The 22009-nt window shown below is 34.7% G+C and overlaps 1 protein-coding gene across 1 annotated transcript in view; it reads left to right on the forward strand.

Annotated features, from left to right (window-relative positions):
- Window positions 1-2679: 2679 nt before the first annotated feature.
- The window catches only part of LOC306859070 (dedicator of cytokinesis protein 4-like), a 101487-nt gene continuing 82157 nt past the window's right edge, over window positions 2680-22009 (forward strand). Inside the window, exon 1 of the mRNA XM_079399876.1 lies at window positions 2680-2906. Coding sequence (XP_079256002.1) covers window positions 2870-2906 — 37 coding nt within the window. The 5' untranslated portion in view covers window positions 2680-2869. The remainder of the gene's footprint in view (window positions 2907-22009) is intronic.

A 22009-nucleotide genomic window follows, 5' to 3' on the forward strand; every position in this document is an offset into this window, starting at 1 on the left:
CAAAATTTTTGATTCTCGGAAGAAAACTCTTTGTTCCCTCTCCTGAAAGAGGAACAGATAAGACTTCACATGGTGTGCTTCAGTCTGCAGCCGTGGCTCAGATGTGCCGAGGGTCGCTGGCATGTTGGCCACATGTTTGCATGGATGCATGAAAGGAGGAAGAACAAAGATAGCTGCTCCTCTCATCCTCCTTCCACGTCCTCATGCCTGCATGTGTTGTGTCTCTGAGAGTCTGGAGATACGGGGATCAGATTCTTTCAGGTTACAGCTCTTTCAGCTTAAAGGAACCGCACATATCATTTTCCATCCAATTAAAATTTTTCATCTGCTTTATTTATTTAATTATGTATTTGTTTGTTTGTTTAGCCCTGGTATATTGATGATAAAGTCATTAGTGACTCTATTTTAAAAATATTTTTATTTGTTTATCAACATAATGAGTGATGCATTGAATCATGTCCTCAACTGATTTGTTAAAAAAAAACTCATTAATTCAGGAGCGAAACAAGTGAGTTTTTTTTTTTTTAATAAATGAGTTACTGAATCATTGACTCAACTGCTTCTTTCGAAAACACACAACTGATTCATTCGAAAACACTGATTTATCCAGGAATGAAACATGACATTTTATAAATTATTATTCAGTCATTCACTCAACTGATTTGTTTAAAACACTGATTCATTCAGGGATTAAACAAGCTGTCTTCATGAGTGATTTGGTAAATCGTTCACTCCACCATGGTCTTGTGGAAAAAATGTAGAGAAAAAGAGTGTAAAAATATATAAATAAATCATAAAAAACAGGATACTAAAAAAACTGTAGATATTAAATAAGTAAATATATATTTTTTAAATAAATAATACATTTAACAATGCAGTATTATAGTGAGTATGAAAACATAACTACGCAATGTAATAGAAAATAAATGATTTCCCAATAACATTTTAAATATATTTATCCGGGGTCCATGGCCTGTACTTTACTATGGTACTGTACTCCCATAGTACTTGTCTTTTAAGGGGAATATATAGACTTTCAGCTTAATCTGTTTTGCCATTTAACACTTCACACAAATCCTTTTCCTCACTCTCATCCTATTTTCTTCTCTTTTTCCTCTTTTGTGTCTCATATCAATGGTTTAACCAGGGCTTTTCATGTTTTCATTTGGCCTATTCTATTATATGTGGAATTATGTTAGTACAGATGTGACTTGGGTATTAAACACTGTGTTTGTGTAGCATTGTACTGTTTTCTTTCTTTGCAGTGAGTTGGATTTAACCGTAAGAGTTATTTCCACCTTGACAGTGCAATGAACACACAAAACACTGTCACTTACTGACCATCGATGACCTCTTATCCTTCTATCTTTCCATAACAGCTGTTAGGTGATGAGACTGTGTATGCACTGTGTATGCTGTGCTGTTATTGAAGTAGGACATGATTCTTTTTCGAAGCAAGGCTGAATTTCACTCTCGAAATTAATGTTCCTGAAAAGATTGACTCATTTCTAGATGTAGAGCCTGATGAAGACCTGACAGTCGAAACATTGCTGTTAATAAATTCATTTGGAGCAGCTATTTTCAGTGTGCGGACTTCTCTCCATTTTCTTTGTTCAAGTTTCTCATTTGTCCTGCACCTGAGACCGATCTGGGTGGTTGGGATGTGCACGCCTGTTTGACTTTTTTTCATTTCTAGATGTAAGCATAGATTCTTCATACAGGAAATAGAGGCAGGTTGCAACATTGGATTAGTGCAGATTTGATTAGATTGGAAATTCAGATCAAATCTACACCAGACTCCTGTACGAGAACCCTTTTACCCTTGCCTTTTTTCTCTCATGCACAATACACTGTATGAGTAAAAGGCTGTGATTGAATTTTGTTGTTGTTTGTTTGTTTATTTGGATGTATGTATGTATGCTCTTGCATTCATGAATCTGCATCGTGTATACTGGTAAAAATCATTATTTATTTTTGCTTAGCCTGCAAAGGGGTTTATAGATTATGCTATATTATTGCAGATATATATTATTGTGCTTGATGTCTTTGAATGTGTGTAAGGAAGTTTAGTAGGAATATCTGGTAAAGATGTTTGAAAACACTGATTATTTTTTACAATATACAATTAATCTGAAACCTCATGTTTTCTGATATAAACATTAATTTCGGTAAAATTATGGATATGGAGGACCAAATTACTCAAAATTAAATATTTAAATAAACGTTGAAATATATATATAAATTCACACTCATCTAGTAACAATATGGAATCCACACTTGTGATTTATTTATTTACGTGCTGACAAAGGTAACCCTGAAAATGAAATGTAGAGGAAATAAATAAATAATTAATTAAATGAATGAGTGAATGAACGAATAAATAAATAACAAATGAATTAATATTTATTTATTTAATTATGTATTTAACGATTTATTGATATATTTCAACATTTATTTAATGATTTAATTTTGAGTAACCTCCATATAAAATGCTATGGTTATAATAAAATTAATGAACAAATGAATACATTTTCTAAAAACAACAACAACATTTTATTAAAATAGAAAAAGGTCAATAACAATCCTAATTTTACACTTAATTATTATTATGAAACCTCTCTCTGGTCTAATCACTATCGTTGTTCCACGAAACTACATTTCCCATCATGCAACTCAGCTGCACCGTGGCCGCGCACTGGTTTATCAACCGCGCGCCGCCGTGTCTCGTCTCGTGCGGCTCAGTTCGCTCGAGCGCTCTGAACAATGACTGCGCGAGAGGATGATGTGAATCTGGTCAAATGAGTGATTTAACATCAGTACTGCACACCGCGCTGTTTTATACGCTTTTTTCACAACAAACACACTGAATATGTGGATTCCTACGGAGCACGAGAAATACGGAGTCGGTAAGTTTGCTGTTTATTTCTTGACTCGACTCTGTTACTATTGAATCAGCGATGTATCGTTACCACACACCGCTATTGCTCTTACACAGTTGTGTTAGTTACGCCAGACCCGCTTGGTTTGTTTATAGATGTTTGCAAAAGAAACAAGTGTTTCGTGACTTTCTTTGAGTGACTGAGTGGATGTTGTTTTACATACGGTGTGTTATTGAGAGGAAATGTATATATTTGATCATATTCACGTGCATTTCTTCTGCTAAGGTTCAGCCTTTACTGATCTTTTGGAGACCCTCAGTGCTGTTTTACCAAGAGTGCAATACCAGCATGATCTGAGTCTCATGAACTCTGCTGAGATTACCGTTTTAGCTTGCATATTTGAGTTGAAGTTGAAAGTAATGCATGCTCTTATACTGAATTGGTGAGATTAGGTCAAGTAAAGTTTTGCACCATTGTCAAATCGAGATTTATGTCATCTGGTTGATGATATAGTTATGCAATAGATGCATGTTTGTGTCTTCAATCCGTTGATTTGTGAAAAACTGTTTTTGTGCTCTTGGACTACAGATGACGATTAAAAAAATGAATAAATAAAATAATATATAAATAAATAATATACATTTTAATATGATATTTTATATGTATCTACACACACACACACACACACAAACAGTTATTTTTCATATTGAAGTGTTTGAATTATATGCAAAAACTAATTGGCTATATTTCTGATTTATTTTGCCTCAGTAATAAATACAATACAAAATGCATTAAGTATTTTATTACTCATTCGGTGTATGTGTATATATATATATATATTATTTTTTTTTTTTTTAAGGGATGCACATTTATTTTCATTATTTTATTTTGTTATATTTGCATTTATTTTATCTTATTTACGTTATTTAATTTTTTTTTATTTTGGGATGCAACTTAAATGGTTGAACTTAAATTTGTATGCAGTGAGAATAAAGGATCTGCATTTATCAGTAGACTGAAGGTCGGTAAAATATTGATGATAATAACATACCGATTATCTGTCTCTATTTTGAAGTTGTGACGGTTACAAAGTTTTCTGAACTCCAGAGAAGCGTTAAAATGATTTGACCGAGACAGACCTACTGGTCATTTCATCCTATGTGATTTTCTTGATAATGTTGATTTGATTTCTTCTCTGATATGTCGGTTTGGTGGTTGGTTATCAAGTGTAGGTATAGTCACAAGGCTGTGAACTCAGCGTTTCCTGTTGGTTGTTTGCCAGCGTTATGAGGGAATTCATCAGTGTGATAAATGTATTCAAAGCTCACAGATTGTAACCAATGAGACCCAAATCTGTGGGCAAAAGAATGCTTGTTAGAGAGAAACCAAATGTTTTCTCTTCAGGGATCTTGTCTCGAGTTATGGTGATTTCTCTGAGGATTTTGTCATCTCGCCACGTCTGTTATTTTAAAGTGGGACTCGCACCCCAACAGGGATTTTGGGTTTTATATCCAGTGGCTTCGTATTTTTTGCATTTGATCTTTTTCCAGAAACAAAATCCATGTTTTAGTGTTTAATTGGAAGCTGGTGAATGGTCCTCGTATGGAAAGTAGTTAAGAATGACTCGCAGCCACTGATGAAATATGAATGAACCCCCACAGTCGCTGCAATAAGATGCCAATTAGCCCTCAATTGGATTAATTACAGCTAATTAAATCAAGGCAACATCTGAAAATCCAATTCATGTAAGAGTCTCAATAGCCCTCCTTTAAGGTTGTTTACCTGCTAACAGGAACTAAGAAGAGATGATATTTTTTGCCCTAATGTTGTTTTTGACAGCCGTGGCATTTGAGGAAACAGACGCAGACGCTGAATGGGTGGAAATACCCCCGTTTTTGTCGGAACCTTTTTTTGTGCATTTCTTCCTTTGCTGTCTTCATTTCGTAAGACAAATGTGATTAACTGCGAGCCTGAAATAGGTCGAGGGTGGAATATGACTAACCTTTGAAACTATTTAAGCTCCTCTGGATATTTTCTATGAATCAGTCTGCCTTGTTCTACCAATTTTTAGAAATTCTAAAAAAACCCTCTGCCCCCTCATTTGAGCTAAAAAAAATTACACCCCTTTGCAGAAGCTGACAGTGTTTCCTGTCAGGCATGATGATGTACATCTGAATTATCTTCTACTAAAATCTAATTTAAACTTGGATTTATGTTTGAGTCATATCAAATTTTATTGCAAGAATTGCAAGAACATAATTCACCCTAAAATCAAAATAAGAGAGAAGGTGACAAGTTTAAGAAATTTCACATTTTGCATCAAGAAAATGCAGCATATTTTTAAAACCATTAGTAAATGGCTTGATATTTGGCCTTTAATTGCCATTGGCTGGGAACTGTACAAATTTTCTGTCAGTCATGAAGTTTGAGTACATATTATTTACAACAAGTACACATTTAAATGCATAAGTGTACATCTTATTTGCTGCAATTAAATTGCATTATATTTGTAAATAATAATAATAAATAGGCCTATCTACATTCCCCCTCTTTAAATTCTCATTACAGTAATGTGTCATAACTGTGAAGCAAAAACAAATATTGCTGTATTATTTAAATCTAAATAAATCAAATAATAAATTACATAGTATCTATACATTATGAATTATTAGCTATAAAAGCTATAAAAAGTCCAGGCAGCTTGATTTGTATTAGTGTGCTTTTTTGCCCATTTTTGTGTGGAAGTGTACTAAATGAGCTCAATTTTCTTTATGCTGTGTTTAATATTACTTGATTTCGGGTTTAATTAAATTGCATTATATATATTTATAAATAATAATAAATATCTACATTTTCCCCTCTAAATTTTCATTACGGTTATGCAGAAAAATTACTGTAAAGCGAAAACAAACAAATTGTACATTATTATTGAAATCTAAATAAAGTATATATACATTGTGTATTGTTTATTTATTTATTTTTTGCACAGAATTGAATTTATGCTGGAAAAACTTTTTTTTTTCCCATTATAGAAATGAGAATTTTGGGTGAAAATGTCCCAAAAATGAGCTCGGTTTTATTTATGCTGTGTTTATTAATTGACTTCGGGTGACTGACTTTTTTTTTTTTTTTTTTTTTTTTTTTTTTTCAAAAGCACTAAATAAAAAGCGAACACAGCCCATCATGAATCATTTGGAACAGAGCCACCAAAATCGTGCTGTCTAAAGTGCCCTTGAATGCTCAGTGAGCCCAGAAGAGCTTTAACTGGGATGTTCTGGTGTGTGTTTTCATGAATGTGTGTGTGTGTGTTGAGCCCAGGGCTAGCTGTCGTGCTGCCCTTGTTTCCTATAGTATTCAGTCCTCCTGGGACAGTGGAGCGGGCACGTTGTGTGGAAGTGGCCACCCTGTGCGATGCCCTGTGGGATTAGCAGGTTGTTGTGGAAGTGCAGCGGGCCATTCCTTCATTATAGAAAATATTCTGTAATGACTGGAGCTGAGGGATCTGAGGGGGTGGGGCTTCGCAACACCTCAGTGCATGTAATTGCCTCTTCGTTCACAGGCCATGCCCCCAAAAGAGCTGACACTGTGATTTAGAAGGACCACGGCGAGACCAGATAATATCCCAATTCTGTCATGACTCAGGCTCCAGATTGGGGAATAACACACACATACTACATACTAACGCATGTATAACACACACATATTAAAGTGCACATGATTATCTACTGGAAAACTAACACTTTTACTCCAATTTGTGTTCTTCCAATGTCTAGACAGTGGTCTTTTTTGATTTGGACCAGTAAGCAATGTCCTAACTACCAATCAGAACTCCCTGACAACTAGGCTAATTAGCTTCAACCAATCAATGTATGTTGAGTAAAACACTTTAAAGCATCTTATAAACTGGTCTGAATATCATATATGCAATTTCTTCTTTAATATCATGTCAAAATTGAGTGGTGCAATAACAATTTTGTGGTTTTGACTTCTCATACATGTATTTTTGAACTTTTAATATGCATGAAAGTATGAATCCAGTCAGTTATCAGAAACCTTGTTGTTTAAGGGAACGATTGCAAATGGGGATATTAAGGAAATGCAGACATTCAAATACTTAATAAGAGTTATGTTTAAGAGTAAAGGTTTGAGTCAAGATCCCATTTTAAATTTGACTAATAAAAATGAGGACGTTAAAGAGCTAAAGAGTGCTGCTTTTTTCATTTATTTTAAATGTATTGTTTTGGCCAGTATTTGATGTTAATCAGTCTGTATTGGATAAGAAATTTAGATTTTTGGCTATTTTAAGATTTAAAACCTTCTAACTTGAAGGAATAGGAATAGATTACAGCAAAGATTTAACTCTTTAATCTATTTTATGAGTGCTTTTTTTTTTAAAAGGTGCAGTTTGGTCTGAGTATGCATGTAATGTTTAGTCATTTTATTTTATTATATTATACAAAGTACTTTATATTTATGATTGCTTATTTGGCATAATCTAAAAACTTTTTTAGATTTTTTGGCCAATTTCATCTTTGTTTTAATCTATGCAACCCTACTATCCATAAAACTGATTGTATGTCTGTCTATTTTTATTTCAGCCAAATTAAATATGCCGTCTACCTGGCTGTATAAACCAGAAGCTATAGAGATGTCATGAAAACACCTTACACCATTTTTTCACATCTCTTATGACTGCAGTTATGGACACTTACATGAATTAATCAGACAGGCAAATCAGAACAGTCTTTCTTGCGAAGACAAGATCCTTTCTGAAAACCACAATCCCCCCCACCCTTTGAAACCGAAGCCTGGTTCTTTGCGCAAATCCTGTTATTGATCCTAAACTAGTCCCCGACCTCATAATCTTTCTGACCTTTGACCTCCCATTCAGGGTGCACGCAAACAGGGAGATTATTAATACGCAATTGGCAACTGGAACGTGGATGTAATTAAGTGTGCCGCTGAATGCCTAATTAATGCAGGGGAAAGGCTTCTGTGTGAATAGGGATCATACGTGAGGAAGAGAAGGACGTTCGTTATCTGTGCTCTTGGCAGGAAGGAGGGCTGCTGGTATCTGGCTCATACGGCGCTACAGATACGGCTTTCACAGACATCTGTTAAAGGACTAGTTCCACCAAAAATGAAAATACTGATATCATTTACTCACCCTCATGTCTTTCTTTTGTAATGTGGATAGGGATGTAACGATTACTGGTTTGACGATAAATCATGATAAAATTCCCCACGGTTAGTATTACAGTTTCATATTTTAATTATCATTAAAACCGTATTCGATTACCACGATAAATAAATACTTATCAGTCAGTTATCAGTCATTTAAATCACTTCTATGATTAATTTAGGCCTATATTCATTTTGGAGCATTACTGTATCTCATATACTTTAATTATATTGATAGAATTTGTAAGTTTTGAGGAACAGTTCCTTTCTAAACCATGTTTCTGCCAATTGCTCCACCATTTGTCATTGTTTGGACAAACCACCCCAAATTAACATGATCCTTACATCCAGAAGTTGACATGCTGGGCCGCTTGAACTGTTTTCCTTTTGTTGTTTAAGGCTTGTGTTGTCTGCACTGTGTCTGAGAGTGTGTTTGAGGATGATAAATCTAGTTGTATACCCTGAGCTCCCTTTAAACCCACAGTGGCGGCATCCTAACAAGGCAAACATATGTTTAGACACAGGATGCCAAGCTTTCGCCAGCTCTTCCGTGTTCTTCATACCCATGGTGTTGTTCCTCATTAAGCCGCTTTCTTCACGGCTGACGCCTGGAGTTTCCTGTATCCCACTGCTTGTTCTTCCTCTGTAAAGATGCTTCTGTGATCTCTGCTCACCCTGACCCTGATATTAAACCTGTTACCAGAGACGACGTGCTGTAAACATGGCTTACAAAGGTGCTGGGGTGTCATTATGTAGTAATTTTAGTGTAGCCCAAATGATACATGTTACGTTTTTGTCATGGGTGTAGACGATGTGTAATAAAGTATGCACTTTGTTAATGTGATAGTTCACCCAAAAGTGAACATTTGCATCGTTTGTTGTTCTGTGAGAAGCAAAAGTAGAAAATAATCTTTTCATAGTGCAAGTTCATGACGGTTTGCCAATTTCTGACATGTAGTGGTCGACTGATATATTGCAATGCCGATATTTGGCATTTTATAATTATTGGCATCAGCTGATAAGTTTGTTCTGTTTGGCTGATGCATAGGACTTTTATTTTGACGGCGCTGAAAATGTCAGTTCTTGAGCGCATCTTAATGACATTACTGTTTTGTCTAATAAATTTGTACACCAAAAAAATGACAAATTTGCATCATTTACTTGCCATCATGTTGGCCCAAACCCTTTTTTTTATTAGTTCTGTGAGAAGCTAAAGTACATACTACATAAAGTTGACATACTCCCAAAAAGGTCACAAATACACCATATAAGCATCATACAAATGGTCTGTATGACTTGAGCATTATATTCCAAGTCTTCTGAAGTCATACAATAACTTTTTCTGAGGAATAGACTGAAATTTAAGATGTTTTTCATTGTCAATTTTCAATGTTTCCCAAATTTGCGTCCAAGATCCAATGTCAGTGATGCTGGTGAAACATTTAATTTCATTTTTTTGGCTTGTCAAGCTATTGTATGACTTCAGAAGCCTTGGTAGATGTCATATTTTATGGTACTTCTATTGTGCCTTTTGCCCTTTTTAAAGATGTCCAATGTATATAAACTATAAGCTGAGTTTTACTGAAAGAATAGCAACCTGAAAAGACAAGAGGGTCAGTAAACGATAAAAAAAATTCAATTTTGGACGAACTATCACTTTAACAGACAGTCAGTTTTTCCTTCTAGTCAAGTTGGAACAGATTGGACAAGTTTTTTTTAATATCTTTCGTTCCAGACACTTGCACACATGTACGTGTTTTGACAGATTTTCTCCGCTCTGTCCGTGGGGAAAACGAACTGAAAGTGGACCTGAGAGGCCATTAGCTGTTATCTAAGCTGTCAGGGGTGCGATACAGCGTTCGTATCCTCGCCTGACTGCTGCTGTCAAGGCAACCACACCAAATTCGCTGCTTTAACATATCTCGCTAAGACTAGCTGCCACACTTTCTCATGCGCTTGATGTGCTATATCTAGATCACTTTACCCCCCTAGTAAGACATGCATGTTGACAGCAGAGCTAACTAACACCCTGTCTTCTATGTGACGTGTGAACCTGTATTGACCTCCATTGATTCGAGATTTAGTCACCTGTGCATTGCTTTGGTTTATGGCCGTTACAGAGTAGAAGGTACACAGAACCCTTTTTGAATAAATGCACTTCAGGTTCTAAAGTTTACATTTATTTAGTGGTTTGTAAAGAAGTAAATATCTTAAACTTTGTCTCTTGTATTCATGTGTTTTATGAAACAGATGCTTTTGACTGAATTTTGATGAGATGAGCCACAATTATGACTTGTATTATAAAAAAAGGTATTTGTATAAATGTATATATTATATACATTTTAGAAAAAGGTTTGCATTTATGTGTTTTTGATGCATTTTCTTTATTTAGTGTAGTTATTTAGTATAGTACAGTTTTTATCTATATGGTATTAAAATTATATAGAATTAAAATATAAATGTTGTGATATTTTTTTATTCCAAAATATTTAAAAACTTGATCGTGAATTAATTTTACAAATATTAAAATACATTTGTGTCATGTATATTTCACTTAAAAATCTTAAATGTAATAATACAATAATATATTGTGTTATTGCTATAATACACAATAGAAATAAGCAATAAACCATGAGAGGATATGATTTTTACCATGGTCAATGGGTTTTAGATAAAAATGCCCCATGAACAAGTGGTAAAACTGTAACACGTGGCTTATTGCTATACTATGCAACCTCTTTTTATGATGATTGATTGATTATACTTAATCACTGACAGCAAAGCGTGCCATTTCTCTAAACTCGCGTTTCCTTACGGGATTCATTACTAAATGATTTGCTCTTTTGAAGCCCTTTGCTTATATGCAAAGAGATTCGGTTGGATTTGAAGTAATCCAGTAAATCACTTTCATTCCCTTCTCATCATTTGAAGTTAGTTCGTCCGGAGAGGCGAGTTCTCCTTTTTCCTTCTCATTATTGATTGAATGGGGTCTGCTTAGCATTCAGGCGGCGGCATCCGACACAGTTTACGAGCATTCAGGGACTTCCTCCTTTGCTACAAGCCCTTTGTTTTACGTTCAGACACTTTCTTTTGCCCTTTAAACACGTTAATTTCACAAACGAGGTCTTTCTTGTAAAATGAAGAGATGTGTTATCAAAAAAATGTTTGCATGACACAGATTTGTCACATTCCGATGCTGGATTGCCGCAGTGGTGAGCATAAGAATCTGTGTCGGGCCCGTCCTTTTGGCCAGTATGGAAAGTAGCCTGGATCAGCTGGAGACCCAGATATTTGGGGCAGATCCTCGCCCCCTGGTAGTCCTCCACCTGGCGTCCTTATTTGACTTCCCTCAGGGTGCAAATTAAGTTTTAAATGAAGTGTCACTCAGCGACGGCGACTGTAATGTATCGCCTTTGTGTGGCCAAACGGCTGACTTGGGTTCGTTTGGCCCTCTGGGAGTCAAGCGATACGGTGAGTAAATGCAGACGGTTCTTTTATAATGCCGATGGGAGCCGATGGGAGCCTTGGGCCTGATGGTGTGTCTTCTGCTGTCTTATGCCTTCATGATGGACATACAGGAGAGATGACAACCAGAATTGATCAGAACAGTCATGGACTACTTCTAGAAAAGTCAATAACGCAAATGTCACTCTGTTTTTAGAGTAGAAGTGGATTTAAAGGGACAGTTCACCCAAAAATTCATTAAACTTCTTTAATCATTTACTCACCCACAAGTTGTTCCAAACTTGTATGATTTTCTTTCTTCTGTTGAACAGAAAATAAGTTATTTTAAAGAATGTTGGTAACCAAACAGTTGCCAGTAGCCATTGACTTCCTTATGAGAAAAAATTACTATGAAAGTCAGTGGGTACCAGCAACTCTTTGGTTGCAAACATTCTTCAAAATATCATCTTTTGTGTTGAACAAAAGTTTTATAACAACATGAAGGGGAGTAAATGATGGATGAACTATTTATTCCTTTAAGTAATAAAGTAAATCGTTATAGCATATTACATTTCACAATACACTTTTATCCATCTTTAAACTATACAGTACAAGATCTAGCTTCAAAAAACTTGATTAGTTCTTTAATAGGCATTTATTAAAGACAAATAGGCATTTTAGCTGGTGACAGTATGCAATTAGTTAGTCTAAAATAAGAAAGAGCTTCTTTCACATCAGCAGCATGTTTTCTTCGTCGTGCCCTGCTAGTCTGTGTTTTGTGGTTGCTAGCACCGAGGTGGGTTAGCATAATGAGCAAAGATGCTATAAATACTGACATGTAAATGGGGCATGCTGCATGTCACATATGTTTGAAGTCCTCTAATAGCAGTTGGTGCTAAACCACTCTGCACTTTGTTTTCTGTGAAACAATACTTAGCACTGTTAAAATTAGACTGCCACAAGTGAAAGCAGCGCCTCAGTCTTGATGCAATCTTAGTCATGTTTTTCCATATTCACAGCCGTATTCACAATTTTGTAGTAATGTTTACGTCAGTGAGATGAGGGAATGTGTGGGAGGCCAATGTGTTTATTACGACTGGCGGTTTTAAAAATTAAATGTATTTAAAATCTATCTGTCTGTCTGTCTGTCAAATCTATCTGCCGTGCGGTTTATATATAAAGTTATAGTTAAATATAATACTTATAGCATGTATTTATATATTGCATTTTAATTTTTTTTGATACATTACATTAAATATTATGCCTGTATAACGGTTATTGCATTAATTAGTTATATGCTTTTTATCATTTCGTATGCATTTCTTTTAATATTTTTCTTTTTGTTCAATAGCATTAATTTATATTGTATATTTTTTTTCATTTTATATATATATATATATATATATATACGTGTATGTGTGTGTGTGTGTATATATGTATATATGTGTGTATATATGTGTGTATATATATATGTGTGTGTGTGTGTGTATATATATGTGTATATGTGTATATATATGTGTATATATATATATATATATATATATATATATATATATATGTGTGTGTGTGTGTGTGTGTGTGTATATATATATATATATATATATATATATATATATATATATATATATATATATATATATATATATATATATATATATATATAAATAAAATTAGTTTTTGTTTGTTTCTAATTCTATAACAAAAAATAATAGTATAATAATTTTGTATATTTTTTTCATAATATGTAATTTTCATGATGAATCGTATTAAACTAACTTTTTTTTAAAAATAGACAAATATTGAAAAATACATTTACAAATATTAGGGATTATATTTGTGTATCACAACTGTTCATGCTTTTATGCTTCAGGCACCTGTGAATTTGGATCTAGGCTGTATTGTAATCTTCAAAACGAACCTTGAAGTGAAACTTAACCTCGAAGTTCACAGGTTCATAATCGTCTTTGAACTTCACCATTATTCTTCATGGCTGCCTCGTACCCTCAAAGGGAAAGCTGTGGTTGGGACGGCCCCTACCAGGCATTTACCGGTGAGAATACAACCGGATTTCAGAGGAGAGACTAACAACAGCCTCTCATCTGGACGTGAGTGTTTGGTTTCAACCATTGCTCCTCTTTGGACGAGAGGTTCATTTGGCATTCGAGTCCACTGCCCTAAAGGAATTCTGGGACAGTTGGGCATTCGGTCCAGCTGAGCTAACTAACACCTCAAACCAACCCCAGCTGTTAGCAAGTGTGTTTACTCCATTGTTTTGGATGTTTTGGGTGCACTGATAGTACAGTAGCCTACTAAAGCTTTAATTCCCATGATGCATCGGGTCAGGAAAAGGTAAAATGCTTGCACAGATGAGGCTTTGCTGTTGCATTTGTGCTGGGAAGAAGGAAAACAGGCCACGCTCCATTTTTTTTTTCTCTCCACATTCTTCCATCTTTTCTATAAAACTGCCAACTTTTACACCCTTCACACCTCGCCTGTCGAGCTCCATGCTGTTTTCTATCAGCTTTATTTAATTACAGACGTGTTTATAGGGTGTAAATGGCTGCTGTTGACCCACTTCGGGCTAGAAACTGGGACACATTTGTTTTTTTTCAGCCTTTATTTGCTCCACTCGATCAATCCAGTTGATACAGAGGCTAGGATGAATAAATTAGCCAAGCTAGTTGCATTCAAAGGCACTGTATGCAGAAACTCTGTTTAGTCAGGCTAATTATGTTAACTTGTGAAATATTTAAGTTGCTTCTTCTTATACATAATGATTAATGCTAGCATAGTTTTAAAACTTGTTAGCAATGTGCTAATTTATGATAGCTAAATGTTAAACATGCTATCATGTGCTAAAATGTGTTAGAAGCATGCTGCATAATTTTAAAACATGTTAAATCATGATGGCAACATGTTAAAACATGTTAGCCATGTGCTAAAAATGTTACAAAGATGTTAGCAACATGTTAATTAATGTTAGAAACATGTTACAGCATGTTGATTAATGCTAGCAATGTTTCTAACATTGCATGTCTTAGCTGTGTTGGAAACAGGCTATCAACATGTTTATTCATGTTAGCGTAATCTTAAAATATGTTAGCAACATGTTAATTCATGTTAACAATCTTAATACAATGGTAGCATTTATGCAATTCATAATAACAACATTTTAAAATGTTAGAAACATCCTATCGATATGTTAAATATGCTTGAAACATATTAACAACATGCCTATTCACGTTAGCAGAATGTTAAAACATGTTGGCAACATAAACATGTTAGCAACATATTAAAAACTTGTAAGCCATGTTAAATGTTAAAAAACATGCTAAAACATGGTAGAAACGTTAATTCATGCTAGTAACCTCGTAAAATCATTCTTGTAATGAGTTAGAAATACTATGTTTTTCTAACATGTTGGAATATGTTACACTTTTAGCTTACAAAGCTATTTCAAAAATTCAGACAAGGCTTTCTCACGCCAACATAGGACTTAAGTGTTTGTCCCAACACACTTTACAAACTAGTTGGAATCTGTAATCCTGCACTTTAAAAACCACCGGGGCTAGTTGTCACACTTTCTAATATGCTGTTATCTATTTGAAAATATGCAGTCAATATGTGCAAAAGTCTTCCGTTCCCTGATGGAATGAGGAAATTTGGTAACTTGTGGGGGAATAACTGAGTGTTATCAGTTTTTTTTTTTTTTGCATACTTAGGCCACACATCATTCTTCAACCTTGTGCAGTAATCCTACGTGATCCGTAAGCGGCATGCACCGCCTGGCAAAACAACCAGGCATTCGAACCTCTCAGCTTGAATGCAATTTGAAACCACGTGCATCATTCAGAGGTCAGCTGTAACATATGCAGATTTCCGTAGTTTGTTTTTATCTGCTTGCACCGTTGACTCCCTTTTCCGGACATTTTTGGGAAAGGTTTGAAAACAAACACTCTGGGTTTCATGTGTGCATAATCCTGAATTGGATAGATTTGTGTGGAGTGACCAGGCAGGCACCGTCTGTATTGGCTGTGATGTTATTCCTGCATCCCAGAGAGCTCAGGAATATTAGGACGGATAGGAGTCTGAAGGGGGCAGTTATTGATTCTCTTAAGCTAAAGCAGATGTTCCGGCTGCTCCTGGCGTGCCAGTGGCTTAGGACTCGATGTGGGATGAAATATTCTCCACAAAAGGAAAAAAATGAGTGAGAGTGAAGTCCATTAGACGTGCTTTTTGCGCCACTTCACTTTACAGCTCAACTTGGAAAAGAGTATGATGTTTTGGCCATAAATCCACCTCGGAAAGCCATGCTGGATGACTGCGGTGTTCCTCTCGGAATTTGTCTGAAACTTAAACCCAGTGTTACATATATTTAGCAAAGATACATAAAAAAGATGCAGAATGAGTTAGTAGACTGTCAAGCCAGATGTGGTTGAGGTTTTCTGCGTTTATTTCATGCTCTTTTGTGCCTTGTTGTTAGGGTTAATAATAATGATGATAATAATAATAATAATAATAATTAATATCATTAGTAGTGTTAGTATTATTGATTTGATTTTATTAATTAAAAAATAAGAATAATTTATTATTATTATTATTATTATTGTCATTAGTAGAAGCGTTATTATTATTATTATTATTATTGTTATTATTAACAACAACAACTAAAACAATATAATTGTGCAAATAATAAAAATAATAGTCTTATTAATAATCAAATGTCTGTGAATAACATAATCACTCTATTTTTATTGTTATTACTACAGATATATCATTAATGATGAAACCATGTAGCTTCTTGTGCTATTACTTCACCATCTGATTTCTTCAGAAAATGTAAAAATAGGTTTATTGTTATTTAGCTTGCTATTTATCTGTATGCATGTCGTTCTGTATTTTTGCTCATTGTTGAGAATGATTGTTACTCTGGTCCATGTTGATCCTCAGAAACGTTCTCCAGACACTTGCACTTCTTCTCGACAGAATGAGCGTGTAATGCCAAAACAAACAAATGCTGATGGGGCGTTCAGTAGTGGTGGATCACATGGTGATAACAGGACTAGCTGAATGATAACATGACTGATGATGCTTCATGTTTCCCTCTCTCTCGCGCGTGTTCTTCTCCTCGCTGTTGCTCATGGATGGGTAAACAGCAGCACGCGGCTGTCTGATCCTCACTCTGGAATGGCCTGGAGTAAAAATATACAGATAACACAAATTACAGCTGCCAGCTCACGCTGCCTTCCTTCCTCCCTCACAGCTGTTTATGTGTCACTGACCACAGTTATCTTTGTCACAATAGAAAAATCACAAGTCACATCCTTCGGCACTGGATTTTCTTACTTCGGTACTAGTAATTGCTAAGACAAATATTAATTTTATGATTGATGTCACTGCACTTTGGGATTTTTACCCCTGGTATTAAACCTTAGCTTGTTTTCAAGATGAGTGATATTACTTATGGCTTATACAGATGTCATTAAAAATGAATGATGCTGTTTTTTTTTTTTTATTTCCTTTTTTTTTGAAGTCTGAATTGTCAAAAAAATATCTTCATATGTGTGACCCTGGTATTATGTATAAATTCAGATTTATACATAATCTAAAATCGGAATAAATAAGCTTTTCATTTATGTATGGTTTGTTAAGATAGGACAATATTTGGCCGAGATACAACTGTTTGAATATCTGGAATCTGAGGGTGCAAAAAATCTAAATATTGAGAAAATTGCCTTAAAATGGTCATATTACTAATCAAAAATTAAATTTTGATATATTTACAATAGGAAATCTACAAAATATCTTCATGGAATATGATCTTTACTTTAATATCTTAATGATTTTTGGCATAACAAAATCAATAATTTTTACCCATACTGTTGATTATTGCTACAAATATACCCGTGCGACTTATGACTGGTTTTGAGGTCCAGTGTCACATTTGTTTTGGGCCGTCTAATCATTAAGCTGTACATTTTAGAAAGTATGTTAAAGGTTTTCATGATGCACTTGTCATAAATGCTTTCAGGACTTAAATTTAGACATTTTATTAATTAAATAAAATATTTAAATTTAAATGTATTTTATTTAAGATTCATTTTTGGTATCATTTTTTCAATATATTTTTAATTTAATTGCTTATTTATCATTTAAATGCATTTAATTTATTTATTTTTTGCTTTATTGATACCGCAAATCTTGTGGCTTATTGTGCTATTACTGTACCATTTATTTTCTTCATATCATGTAAAAATCTGCACGTATTACTTTAATTGTCCTGCATGCAAGTCCGTCGTTTGTTTTTCAGTGCGGTTCATATTGACGTTGCTCTGACCCGTAACTGGGGCAGCTGTCTGGACAGTAATTGGCAGTGTAGCAGTGCAAACACATGCTGCCCGTCAGCTCCACAATGCCACACTGGCTCTTCGGTCTGTTGCTGGACATATGGACGGCCGAGAGCGTCACATGACTGATGGGTTCACCTGTTACAGCAGTGTTCTGCACCAGCAGCCTCCGGTCCGACCCACGCTTACTGATAACTAGTGAATTTGATTTGGCCTGACCTTGTTGGCTTGTCTTCGTTCGCTGTCCGACAGCACGGATGCTTGTTTCGAAGAATAATCGCAGATTCAGTCTTATTGCGCTGATGATACATGCTCCAGTGGGTCTCGAGGCCTCTGCTGTGAAAACCACCATCTGGACCATAGAGAGAGACAGACACATCCACATGCTGTTCAGCACTGTCTCACTCTCCTTGGTCTCTTGCCTTTGGTGTCTCGCTGCTCTGTGAAGCGAGCCGTGTGTTTGTGTGCTCAGGTGTGTGTGTGCTTGTGAAGTGAATCCGCTCATACCACACTCATCAGAGAGACTCATCTTTCTGTCCTCCATTTAGCTATTGTAACAGTACTCTACAGCTGATTGGATATATAGAATGTCAATCGTTTGTGAGCAATGTGATTGGCTGAATCAGTTCTGGGTTTGAGGGTGTTATAGATGCAACAATTACAATATAATTTTTGGACTGAGTTTGATCGATTTACTATGTTTTGTACGTCACTCAACCTTAATACTTGTTGTTTATGTATTTTGTGATCAGATTCAGATTCAGATCACAGTCTCATATTAAAAGCCAGACATAAATACACGCAAGATGCATTATTTTCAGCCTTCCCTTAAAAGCCTTTAAAAGTTGTCTGGCACAGGAAGCCAGTGCACACTAGAAAAGTCACATGACTCAATATGACGGTGAGTTTGTAACCTCTGGTGTGTCCTACTCCTCAGGCGAGGGTCTCAACTGTATTAGGTGTGTTTCTGAAACCCTATAAGAGATTTGTTTTGCTAATTTTCTACGGGCTGAAAGAGTTTTCATGAGTCACAAATGCTTTCAGGACTCAAATTCTCTTTTTATATTAATTTAATTTTAATTTGACCTTGTCTTATTTTATTTTAATATTTTAATTTTCCATTATTTTATTTTTATTTTATTTGTTTTTGTATTATTTTCTGTTCTAGAATATTATAGTATTTTCTGTTATTTTTAAAAAGTTGTTGACTATATATCATTGTTATCAGATGACTGAAACCACATTTAGAGGTAATTTTAGGGCAGATTTTGACCACATTCAATGTATGTGGTTGACAGAAATGCATTAACAAGTAATATATAACGAGGCTGCAAATAATCATCATCTTGCTGTTTTTATCCATGTGCATTTCTTGCATTTTTAATGATTTTTTGTGTTTTTGACATTTGACACCTTTTAATTCTACAGTTATAATGTGTTTTAAAACTTTTTTGTTTTATTTATCTACCAAAATCGCAAACATGTTACATTATCTGTCAGTATTTTTAAATTTGGCCAAGGTTGACTGTGTATTTCCTTCACTTAGCAATGAAATAGGCAAGCGCTGTTCTTTCATGAAAGTTTAATTGTAGGAAAAGATATGAATGCACACACAAAATAAAAGATTGATTCAAGGACCTAAAGTATTGATGTAATATAGTGAGGATAAATAGTTGCAATTTGATTGTACAGCTCTAATGTCACATTGATTTTGTTCCATACTATGTCTGCAAAAAGTGTGTATGTCATTTCTCCTGATGGACATCCATTTGTTCTTCAGCCCTGTGGGTGGAGAGCGTGTCGCTGATGGAGATGTTTGTAATAATAGCGGTGAGCAGATGTGATGATGAAGATGGTGATGATAATGACCGTATGACAATGATGAGATATGGCTTCCTTCCTCTGGTTTGTGTGTGTGAACAGCTCAAGGTAGTGTGGGGGATTTAATGACGTCTGTGTGTGTTTGTGTGTGAGACTGATGCGGTCTGTGTTCTCTTTGACATCTCTGTTTGGGTGCGGTCGTCGCTCATAGATGAGTGTGCGTTAAACAAGGTCACCACAGCAGTGGAAATGTTTCTGGTCATGGTAAAACATTTACTACACCAGAAGGACTGGTTTGACCAATACCAAAGGCCACATGAAAGGCCAATGTATAAAAGCAGTTCAAGAAACAGCTTGATTTAACATTTACTTTCAGTCTTCCTCTGGGAAACAAGCCTCAAAAGCTGTTGTCTACTGCACAAAGCCAGTAAACATTAGAAAGGTCATGTGACCGACCGTCAGTACTGACCATATGAAAATGAGTTTGTGGCCTCTGGAGTGTCCCGGTCCTGAGGCGAGGGTCTCAGCTAGATTAAAGTGTGTGATGCTGAAACCCTGCCCAAGCTTGAGATTATTTTGACTTGCCTTTGGCAGTCTGGTCACAATTGCTTTTCAAATTCTCAGTATTTTATTTTATTTTATTTTATTTTATTTTATTTTATATTTAATTTAATTTAATTTAATTTTTTTATTTTATTAAATTTTTTATTTTATTTAATTTTTAATTTAATTTGTAATTTAATTTTTAATTTAATTTTTAATTTAATTTATATTGAAACAATTCATTTAAAATTGTATTTTTTATGATAATTATTCATTATAATTTATTAATAAATTACATAATGATAAACTTAATAATAATAATTATTATTACTACTATGATTATTATTAATAGTTTTTTTCTATTTTAAATTTATTTTTTGATAAATATTTTTTAAATCTGCTGTAAAGTACTATTTAAATAAATGAATAGAAGACAAGTACCAATAATAATAGTAGTAGTAGTAATAATAATGATGATGATGATAATAAATATTTTATATTTGTTATTTGTTAATATTTGTTATTTGTTTGTTTTCCTCGTGTAATAAGATCCATTTAATTCACTTCCATTTAAGGCACTCAGTATTCTGGGAAGTTTGTATGCATTGGGAATCATATTTTTTTTTCAAATAAATCCAAGGTAACACTCATTTTACATACAGCACACAGTGAAAATGACATGAATATGGCAGTAGGCAAATGCATAAAGCGCAGCATAATTTGAAATCACAAGTTTAAAGCATTCAATTCGCATGGACCGACCGTCACACAGAGCACACGTGATCATGCATGATACAAATCACACTTCACAAGATCTCACAACTGGATTCAACTAAGTTTGCATGGTTTGTGAAATGAAATGTTCATTAGACTTTCAAAGATTTATTTAAATGATGTAAATGCGTATTTTCTAAATGCTGACAGCAAACGAGAGTGTTATAATGTTTACCTTTCTATTACTAATAATATAAAAGTGATCGTTATAATACTTTTTTGTATACATTTTAATTCCTTTGTTTAACTGTTCTATCTGATTATTAGACAGACTTCTATCCTTATTGGACAGAACTGTTAACGACAACAGCAGACAAGCAGACACACACTGTGTGCTCAGATGGGGCGTCAAAATAAAAGTCCCGCCTCGAACGCATCGACCAAACAGAAAAACTTATCTGCCGATATTTGAAAAATGCTCAATATTGGCTAGGGATGTAACGATTAACCGCGAGCTGGTTGAAAATCGATTCAAATATGTGACGATTCAAATCGGTTGAGATGCTAAACAAACCGCGATTCAATTAGGGGTAGGAGTTTATATGAATGTATGTTGAGGGGAACTTACTGTCTTTAGAAAAGTTTAGATGGAATTTTTTTATTTATTTTCATCTTGCCTCTGTATAATGCATTTTGAAGTTCATAAGTGCAGCGCTGCATTGTTTACAGCGGAAACAAAGGAAACGCTTAAAGCGCCACCTGCTGGCAGAGAGTGAATCTGCGTCTCATTCAGCTCGTCTGCTGCTTCTGTTTCATGCAGATATTTTTTATGTATAGTTTCACAAAACTGAAGTCAGACCATTCTGTTTTTGCTTCAGATTTCGAAATTACGCAATCTAATTTAGATTAAAAACTGCTCATGTTGCATGTATGCAGCATCTTTGTTTGGATCACGATTAAAAATGCAGTGTTTGCCTCTAATTTTAAATGGAAAGAGCATAAATAAAGCCTTGCTTTGTTTATATGAAGAGATTTCTTTTATTTGTGTTATTTATTTGATTTGGGGATTGTTTTAAAATT

The sequence above is a fragment of the Barbus barbus genome (genome assembly GCF_936440315.1).
Source record: "Barbus barbus genome assembly, chromosome: 39".
NCBI classification, from domain to species: domain Eukaryota; kingdom Metazoa; phylum Chordata; class Actinopteri; order Cypriniformes; family Cyprinidae; genus Barbus; species Barbus barbus.